Source organism: Xenopus tropicalis, chromosome 7, assembly GCF_000004195.4.
Source record: "Xenopus tropicalis strain Nigerian chromosome 7, UCB_Xtro_10.0, whole genome shotgun sequence".
Taxonomy (NCBI): Eukaryota; Metazoa; Chordata; class Amphibia; order Anura; family Pipidae; genus Xenopus; species Xenopus tropicalis.
Genome location: NC_030683.2, coordinates 59,686,086 through 59,696,523, shown reverse-complemented (window position 1 = coordinate 59,696,523; position 10,438 = coordinate 59,686,086). Strand labels below are relative to the sequence as shown.

Below are 10,438 nucleotides of genomic sequence, written 5' to 3'. Positions count from 1 at the left end.
TTCCTGAGACCAACAGACTCCGTGTTCCATGGAGTGTCGGCATGCAATCAGATATGCTGCCATAGTAAGTTCGCCCAATGTATACTTATTAGGAAGGTAGTTGAAATACCTTCGGTGTCGCTGTCAAAAATTTAGCGCGCCAGATGGGAGATAGGCAGAGAGGTGAATAAAGCCAGCTGTAGAGATCGTAAAATATACATGCTGTGCACCAGAAACTTCATGTAAAAGGGTGCAGTGGTAACCGTTCGTAGCTATAAGTCATCCCCGAGACCTTTGGAGAGAGTCTGCTTACGATCACATAAGGCTCTGTTGTGTTTAACATTTCACATAGCCGTACGGGGGAGGTGTAATACCTTATACAGCATCCCGGTGTGGCTCCTTTTACAGCGCTGCGGCTGCTAGAAACAGGAGTTTAGCAGGCCCATAATAAATCAAAATTATACAGCTGTACGGGGGAAGGTCCGGTAAAACTCCTTTTACAGCACTGTGGCTGCCAGAGTCAGGAGTTTAGGCAGGCCCGGATTTGTGGAGAGGCCACAAAGGCCTGGGCCTAGGGCGGCATGCCGCCCTGCCGCACTAAAATCTTTTAAAATTTTTGTTCACATACGGAGCAATGGGGACTTCTCCCCACTGCTCCGTATGCAACTTTGGCCGACCGCGCATGCGTGCGCGCAACCCTACCCCCCCGCGCTCTTCGCACATTGCGCATGCGCACGTAACCCTCCTGTTCGCGCATGCGCACTCGGGGGGAGGGGGCTTGCGACTGGGGGCAGCCTAGGGGCGGCTGGTTTAGAAATCCGGCCCTGAGTTTAGGACACCCTTCGTAGTCCAAAGTTATACAACCCTACGGGGGAAGGTTCCGTGTAGTTCAGTTTACAGCGCCGCGGCTGCAAGAGTCAAGAGTTTAGGTTACTTTTAGTAATTCAAAATTATATTTGCCAGGTTTTGGATCCCACAAAATGTATGCTGATGTCAACTAGGAGTCCCTCCTTTACAGTATCTGCGACTGCTAAAATTAGGAGTGGAGAACACCTGATCGGTTCTGTGGGGAAAAGTCCTTCCCAAGTTTTAGTGCACTGCATTGCCCAAAAATAAAATAAAAAATAACATTAAAGAGGTAACTGTGAACCAATTCAAAGATATATTATTATCTTATTATCTTACATATTATTGAGAACATTATTACATACGGTGTCATATACACACCCTGGTCAGGGATATGGGGGAAAAGAACATGGATACTATAGGACAAAACACCTCACCGTGCATGGATACAATAGCCCAATCAGCTCAAGTAGAGTGAGACAAAGTATATACAGTGTGACAAAGTGAAGCACAGTACATAAAACGTACGAAAGTAGAAGTAAAATTAAACCTAAGGGACAACATTTGTTGCTTCTGAGTCCCCTCAGGGATAAAAAATCAAAAGGCACAAGGCAGGTGTTGTTTTCTTTCCTAGAGACATTAAACACGGTACCAAAAATGTTAACAATATTCAATAATCAAGTTCATAACAACCAAACGGAATTGGTATTAGACACACTACCAACAGTCCGAAAATGTTCCCTTCAACTGCATTAATTCCTAATGTAAAGTAATACCCTTAAGGTAAGTAAAAAGATGAATACGAAACCAATTCGTTAAGACCCATCGGATTCAATGTATTTAACCTGTGGATCCAGCAGAGTTTCAATTGAAGTAATAGTTTTTCTCGATTGCCACCTCGTGTTGGTTGTGGGACATGGTCGATAACCATACTGCGCAGGCTGGCCAATGAGTGTTGATGTTTCAGAAAATGATGTGCAAGAGGAGTATCTGCTTTTCCACTGTCAAGGGCCAACCTAATAGCTGATCGATGATTGGCCATGCGGTCACGAAAAGTAGTGATGGTCTTCCCGATGTAGAATAAACCACAAGGACATTTAATAAAGTATATAATAAATTTAGATGTGCAGGTCAGTCTGTGCTTGATATGAATAGTCTTGCCTGTATGTGGGTGGTTAAAACTGGACCCAGTAATGAGGTTCCCACAAGTAGTGCATGAAGGGCACTTATAGCAGCCCAGTCTGGTGGTATGTAGCCAGGTGGACGATTTTTCTGCCTGGTAGCAGTGTGATGGGTCTGTTTTGACTAGTAAATCCCTCAGACTCTTACTGCGTCTGTATGCAATACGTGGGGGGATTCTGAAACTAGGGGGTAAGGTTTTATCTTTTGCTAATACAGACCAGTGGTTGAAAATAGATTGTATAAATGGTTGCTTGTCGGGTGTATATGTGGTTAAGAATGTCAATTGGTCCACATTAGAGCTGGTGCGGTTTGAAGTGTTCTTTTGGAGTAAGATTTGTTGGTTCAGGCACAGCGCCCTGTCTTTACAAGTGAGGAGGTCATGGCGATCATAGCCTCTCTCACAGAACCGGTCAATGAGTTCATCAAGTTGTCTATTGAGTTGTGTGGGGTGTGAGTTGTTTCTGACCATCCTCACCATTTGTGAATAGGGAATACTCTTCAATAAATGTGGAGGGTGGCAGGAAGTATTATGCAATAGAGTATTACGATCCGTTACCTTCAGGTATGTGGTGGTGTGTAATGTAGAGTTGGCCAGTGTGAGTGACAAATCCAGGAAGGAGATTTTCTGTGCATCTAGTTCAGCTGTAAAACGAATCGTCGTAGGTAATGTATTTAGCTCTTCAACCATCTGTGTAAATTCACCCATAGTACCAGTCCATATCAGAAACAGATCGTCAATAAAGCGAAAAAGTTTATGAATGTGAACTCCATACCTCGGAAGGATGTAGGTCTGTTCGTAGTAGGTCATAAATAAATTAGCAAATGAGGGTGCGACGTTGGACCCCATGCTGGTGCCACTCAGCTGGAGGAAATATGATTTTTCAAACTTAAAGTAATCGAGGGTTAAACAGAATTGTAGAAGTTGAATCAAAAACTCGGTTGGTGGTCTGCGGGTTACTTATGAGGGCTTCTCTTACCACGTTAAGGCCCTCAGTTGTCGGGATAACTGTATACAGGGAAGAGACATGCATGGTGGCCAAACTGGCATTCAGGGGGAGTGGAGTGGACTTTTGTTAAGAAAGTCACCCGAGTCCCTAATGTACGAGGGAGAATTCTATACTAGGGGCTGTAAGTAACGGTCAACGAATATGGCCAGTGGTTGTAGGATAGACCCTCTTGCACTGACAATCGGACGACCTGGTGGTGTTGTTATATTTTCGTGTATTTTGGGTAGCGTGTATAAAATGGGGCATATTGGAAAATCTTGGCTTCAATAATTAAAGGTAACGTCAGATATTGTCCCCATGGTTAGCCCCATCTGTAAAAAAACGTCAATCTATTTTTTGAACTCCACTGTCGGGTCTCTAGGTAATTGGTGATATGTATGTATATCTGTCAGTTGTCAGACAATTTCGGCCCTGTAATCTGTATATTTTTGAATCATGATAGAACCACCCTTATCTGCTGGTCTGATAACTATGTTAGGGTTATTGGCTAGGCTATGTACTGCTTCTCTTTCACTCCTCTTCAAGTTTGGATAATAACCAGAATGAGGGTATATTTTCTTTGTCTCATCCACCATTAGCCGTGTGAATGCCTCTATGGACTTAAGTGTGTTCGTGGGTTCAAATGTACTCGGAGCTTTTAACTTAGTGGATTGTTGTCCGGGGATCCTAAAGTGTTCTTTAAGTTTCAGTGTGCGTTGGAAGCTGTGAATATCTATGAGTATGTCTAGTGGTTGTGTTGTATTAGAAGGTACAAAGGACAAACCTTTGGACAGGAGGCTCATTTCTGCTTCAGTGAGGGTATGTGTGCTCAAATTAAAAATTACTTTTTCTGAGATCTTAGTGCCCGTGTGGCTCTTGTGTTGCCGCCCACCCCTTCTCTTATGTGGGTGCCCCTGTTTCCGGAAGGGGTGGGTTGTCCTAAAAAAGTGGTGGGGGGTTCTGGGGTGGAAGGAGAACCAAAATCACTAATAGAGAGGGTAGGGTCAAAGGTCCGAGTATAGAGAGGTCGCCCCCTCCCCCTCCCCCTTCTGGAGGTATCACTGTCAGAGGAATGGGTTGTGTAGGGGGATGAGTCTAACTGAAATCGGTGAGTGGACCTCTGGGGTTTAGCTGGGTCAAATTGGGCCCCTGTTTCCCCCCCAGTCAGCCCCCTGTATACCCTTCTACTTTGGTAGTCAATGGCAACAGTCTGTACTTTCTGCTTCTTGAATTTATGGAGTTCAGATGTGTAGTGTGAGAGTTGCAGTTGTAATTTTTCAAGCCATATACTATAAGATCTTAGCAGAAAATGAACTTTAAGTGTGCTGTATTGCATCAGCTATGCGTGGTGTTGTCTACTGTTCTGTCCTGCTCACTGTCTGAAGTAAGATTGACAGGCAGATAACCCTTCTTCAAAACACCACACTGTGTAAGTTGTTAACTTGTTTAATGAGTATTTGAAGATGAAAGGGTAAAACTGAAATACAGTACATACAAATAAAAAGGGTATAAGTGTCTCTGCTGATGAAACAATATACATACATATACATTACACAGATGTAATAAATCTGCTATCAAACAGAAACAAACCTCTCTCTCTCAGATGCAGAAGCTGAGTATATTAAGCAAGTAAAACTGTATTACACTCACCAACAATGCTGCATAGGGCCTGTTTAGAATGGAGAAAGCTGAAAGCACGTGAGATAAACTGCACAGGCTGGAAACACCTACTTCCTGTGACCTGGAGTTATGACATCAAAGGTCAATAGCTAACTTTATTAAACAAATAACTAACACCAGGGAATGTCTACAGGTGTCCAGTAGATGGAGCTGAAGGACTGCTCATACCTATAATCAAATGAAAAGACATATATCTGTCCTGACAGCACACTCCCCGCCTGGTGTCTGTAAGATCACCACAATCATTCTAGTCCAATCAGGGAGCAGGGTCTTCAGACTGAAGAAGAAGGATGAGCTCTGTCACTGGTCTGAAGAATAATGTAGAACTCCCATCTCTGGCAATCTTTATTTCCACTTTGCGAACTTTGCCATCTTTATCAGGGAAAGTCTTTGTTACACCACCCATAGGCCATTCATTCCTCTTGGTTTGTTGACTGGATGTGATAGTGATGAGCAATGAGGGTAGCTATGTAGTGATGACCAGGCACAATAATTGGATTTCTCTCCTCTGGTCCTAGGTCTGCATTTCTCAAGCGACCACCTACTCTCAGTAGTCTATTTTCATCTATGAAAGGGTCCAATGCTCTGAGAGGACTATCATTTGGCATGCCTTCCTTTTCTACAATGCTCTGTATTTCTTTTGCAAAAGTCTCTTTTTGAACATACTGTATGATGACTGATCTAGCTTTCTTAAAGTCATGCACCAAGTTTAGTTCTCTGCAAAGGTGCCAGCCCTTACAATGATCAAGTTGGCTGTCTCCTTTTTGTTTGAACAGATGAGCTACATGAATGAGGCGTGCTAATGCTCTAGTCAAAGTATTCCAGCTAGAGAACCTGCAAAAACGTTCAGACCCTAGTTCTTTATCTTTGGATGTTGTACTCAAGGTTGTAACTTGTGGACGAATCTCTGTATCTTGAGCCGGATCCACTAATGTAAAGGTTTCAGTCTCTAGTTTCAAGTGGAGTGGTGAGAATGACTCAAGAAGGGTGGACCTGTGAACCACATAGTATCTTTCAGGTGTGCTGCTGATACAGATCTTGTGGCCAGATCAGCTGGATTGCTCTCTGTTGACACATAGTGCCATTGTTCAGGGAGAGAGGATCTTCTTATTCGCTGAACTCTGTTGCTAACAAAGACATAAAATCTTCTTTTTTCATTGCAAATGTAGCCTAAAACTATTCTGCTGTCTGTGAAGTAGCTGACAGAGTCTATATTTGTGTCGATTTCTTTTGTTATGAATTCAGCTATATCTACTGCGAGGACTGCTGCACAGAGTTCAAGTCGTAGGACTGTAAGTTCCGGACATGGAGCTAATTTAGCTTTTCCTAGCACAAAACCTATGTGGACCTGACTTTCAGAATCTATCGCCTTTAAGTAGGCCACTGCTGCAATTGCTTGCGTGGAGGCATCTGAAAACACACAAAGTTCTTTGTATTTGGCATTTGAACAAGAAACGGATACATAGGGTCTAGTTACCTGTATGTGCTTCAACTGGTGAAGGGACTCTTTCCAATCTTCCCATGACAGTCTCTTACCTTCAGGTAGGGGTGCATCCCAATCTTGAGTCTCCGAGGTGAGATCACGAAGAAGAGCTTTCCCTTGAATGGTTACTGGTGCAGCTATCCCCAAAGGGTCATACAAACTGTTTATTGTAGAGAGGACTCCTCTTCGTGTGAAGGGTCTTTTCTCTGATGACACCTGGAATGTCAGGGAATCGCTTTTAAGATCCCAGCAGATGCCTAAGCTTCTTTGCATGGGTAAATCATCATCATTGAAATTGAGATCTTTTAAGTCTGTTGCGTGATCTTCAGAAGGAAAAGCAGCCATTACATCACTGCTATTTGATGCTATCTTATGTAAGCGGAGATTTGAACATGCTAGCATTTTCCTGGTTCTGTTCAAGAGGTCAATGGCTTCAGCTGCAGTGGGTACTGACTTCAGACCATCATCCACGTAAAAGTCTTTTTTCACAAATCTTTTAGCGTCTGTACCAAACTCCTTTTCTTCCTGACAAGCTGCTTGTTTAAGACCATATATGGCCACTGCTGGAGAAGGTTTGTTACCAAAGATATGTACTTTCATTCTCCATTCTATGATGTCTTGTGCAGGGTCGTTGTCTTTGTGCCAGAAGAACCTTAAGTAATTTCTGTCTTCAGGTCTAACTAGAAAACAGTGGAACATCTGTTGGATATCAGCCATGAATGCAATGGTGTCCTTGCGAAAGCATAACAACACACCAAGGAGGTTATTATTTAGGTCTGGGCCTTTCAACAGAATGTCATTCAGGGATACCCCACAACCTTTCCCATAAATGCAAAGAAATGCTGTCTCATCTCAGGTTTTACTTTAAAAGACCTCTGTAAGGACCTGAAACGTTGCAAGACTTGTTCTTTGTTATTTGGTAGCTGCTTTCTTTGTGGTTTGAAGGGTAAAGGAGCTACCCAACTACTGTCTTCTGCTCTGTAGAAACCCTCGTTCATTGTTTTCATAAAGGCAAGATCTTCCAGAGAAGGAGCAAACGTCTCATCTTCTGTTGTTCTCTGAAAGATACTGTGGCTTACATGATCCTCAAACTCTTTGCAAGAGGATTTGTACATAGACACTGAGGATTGCATGGTTACACATACATTCATGTCATAGTTTTCCCTCACATTGTAGAAGTATGGACAAGGTGGAAAGAGGGATCTGCAGCTCTCTTCTGAGGTTCTGGTGTAAAGACAGTGTACTAAGTCTGGTCTATGGACTCCTTTCAGGCATACATTGCCCACTATGACCCATCCTGTATCTAATCTGTGTGCATAAGGAGCGTTATGTGGTCCGTTGATCTGTTGCCTCACTTTATGGACCCTAATTATGTCTCTTCCTAACAGCATAAGGATAGATGCTGATGGATCAAGTTTGGGTATCTCACTAGCAAGTGACTTTAGATGTTTGTGATGAAGAGCCACCTCAGGGGTTGGGATCTCCGTCCGGTCGTTCGGTATCTCATTACATTCAATGAGTGTGGGTAATGAGATTGTGGTTTTGCCATCAAGAGACTGTAGTTCAAACCCTTGCGCTCTCCTTCCTGAAGTGTTAATCACCCCTGCACAGGTTCTGAGAGAATATGGAAACTGCTGGCCTTTTGACCCGAAGATTTCAAAGAACTCTGACCTGACCAGGGACCTATTACTTTGGTCATCTAGAATAGCATAAAGTTTGATTGCTCTGTTCTTTTGTCCTGTAGGATAGACACTGACTAGACAGATTTTAGAGCACGATCTGTCTCGAAGATCTCCTCCACACACTTCGGTACATGTTGTAGTTACTGTAGCCTCTGCACCGTTGTCCTTTCCCTCCCCGCCATGATCACTCCCTTCTGGCGGCCTGACTGACCATGGTGCAGGACCAGGATGAAGAGCAGACACGTGTCTGTCACTGTTGCACTCCGTGCAGCTAACTGGTTTGTCACAGTCTTTCGCAAGGTGTGCATTGGAGGCACAGCAACGGTAACAAATATCGTTTTGTTTTAAGAAAGTCTTTCTCTCATCAAGGGACTTACTTCTGAAGCCTCGGCATTTGTACAGAGGATGAGGTTTGTGATGAATCGGACATCCTTTTGTTATGTCCATGGTCTTAGCATCAGTGAAAGCAGAAGAGTTTCCTGTAGCTTGAGATACTTCGGTCTTGTGCACCCTGATGGAGCTTCTCTGAGGGGTGTTCTTGTAGCGGTATTTCTCTGGCTTGTTGTCACCAAAGGTCTGGAACGTCTGAGCAAAACCTGGGTCATTGTACATCTTTGCTTGTTGAGAGATAAATTGCACGAAATAAGAGAATGGCGGGAATAGTACATTATGTATTTCCTTGTACTTGGTCCCATGGGATGCCCATTTCCTTTTTAGAGAATCTGGCAGCTTTTTTACAAGGTCTTCTATTCCTCTGGCGGAATCAAGATTACCTAGTCCTAGAAAGCATCCTTCATTTTTTGCTGCCAACAGTTCTATTACCAGATCATTGAATTCTCTAAGTTTCTTGCTGCAATCTCTTTCAAAGATATTCCCAAAGTTGTCAATCCTGTCCCACAGGGATTTTTCTATCTTCTCTGGAGCTCCATAATCTTCGTTCAACCTTTGCCATGACATCTGTAGTCCTTTACAAGAATCATTGACATATACTGCCCGAATGCCTTTTACTTGTCTGCTGGACTCTGGACCTAGCCACTTCACTAGGAGATCTGTTTCTTCTTTGTATGAAAGATGAAGGTCTTCTATAGCATTTTTAAATGACGCCTTCCAAGCCCTGTAGTTTTCTGGTTTGTCATCAAACTGAACAAGACCTGATGTTATCATTTCTCTGCGCGCCATAAATCTCACTAAGTTGGTTTGAATCAGGCTTAATAGGGAGCGCTGGCTTCACATTTGGTGTGTGCTGGTATGATCCCTCTGGAGAATGACTGTCTCTATCAGGAACCCCTGGCCGTGTAACAGGAGGATAGCTGTATTTATTAGTAACAGGTGAAGTCCACTGAATGTCATTATAGTCTCGGGCTGCAGGAGTTTTCACATTAACAGGATACAATTGTTTGAAATCCTTTTGTTCTTGTAACAGAGCACCATCTGGTGGTGAGATGTAGTCACATTGTAAGGGAATGTTCTGGAGAGGTATACTATGATTTTGCTCAAATGATGGGATAACATCACTGTCTCTGTACTCACTAAGCTTTTCTAGGCTTGGCATTGATGGACTGTACTCCTGTGAATGTTCCAGCACATATTCTTTGGTACGTTGCATAGCAGTTTCTGGTTTTACATCAGGCTGCATAGTGAATTTCTGACTTGCTTGTTCTGTAGTGTCAAGAGCTGCATCTAATGCATCTGCTTTGGCATTTGCGATTGCCACGGTCTTATGTAAGTTAAGAATCTCTATTGAAGCTTCTAAGCGTGTCTTCTCTAATTTTAGCTCTGTTTCCTTCCCAGTAAATGTGAGTTGAGCTAGTGCAGCGGCAGCTTCTGCGCGGAAAAGCGCAGCGTCAGATACCTGGGAGCGGTTTGAGAGTCTGGATGAATGTGACACCCTAGATCTGTTCTTGATTGATCGTTCAGACATCTTGCTGTCTAATCTTGATAAGAGTTAGCACGTGGTACTATGTTAACTGAAGCTGTACTGTATCTCTGTGGTACTTGCTAATCCACTCTGCGTGTGGGCCTCTTGATACCGGCTGTTGTTTTACTGTGCTGTATTGCATCAGCTATGCGTGGCGTTGTCTACTGTTCTGTCCTGCTCACTGTCTGAAGTAAGATTGACAGGCAGATAACCCTTCTTCAAAACACCACACTGTGTAAGTTGTTAACTTGTTTAATGAGTATTTGAAGATGAAAGGGTAAAACTGAAATACATACAAATAAAAAGGGTATAAGTGTCTCTGCTGATGAAACAATATACATACATATACATTACACAGATGTAATAAATCTGCTATCAAACAGAAACAAACCTCTCTCTCTCTCAGATGCAGAAGCTGAGTATATTAAGCAAGTAAAACTGTATTACACTCACCAACAATGCTGCATAGGGCCTGTTTAGCATGGAGAAAGCTGAAAGCACGTGAGATAAACTGCACAGGCTGGAAACACCTACTTCCTGTGACCTGGAGTTATGACATCAAAGGTCAATAGCTAACTTTATTAAACAAATAACTAACACCAGGGAATATCTACAGGTGTCCAGTAGATGGAGCTGAAGGACTGCTCATACCTATAATCAAATGAAAAGACATATATCTGTC

General features: G+C 43.1%; 1 protein-coding gene across 1 annotated transcript; it reads right to left on the bottom strand.

The window, feature by feature from the left end:
• Window positions 1-586: 586 nt before the first annotated feature.
• LOC105947782 lies at window positions 587-10,438 on the bottom strand. The gene is made up of 3 exons (XM_031906342.1): window positions 10,210-10,438; window positions 4,644-10,039; window positions 587-4,470 (listed from the first exon to the last, which is right to left on the bottom strand). The coding sequence occupies exon 2, from the start codon at window positions 9,015-9,017 to the stop codon at window positions 6,957-6,959; it is 2,061 nt and encodes a 686-aa protein (XP_031762202.1). The 5' UTR covers window positions 9,018-10,039; window positions 10,210-10,438; the 3' UTR covers window positions 587-4,470; window positions 4,644-6,956.

Bases quoted from the DNA above. Each gene is read 5' to 3' on its own strand.
- LOC105947782 (XM_031906342.1), bottom strand. From the start codon at position 9,017: ATGGCGCGCAGAGAAATGATAACATCAGGTCTTGTTCAGTTTGATGAC.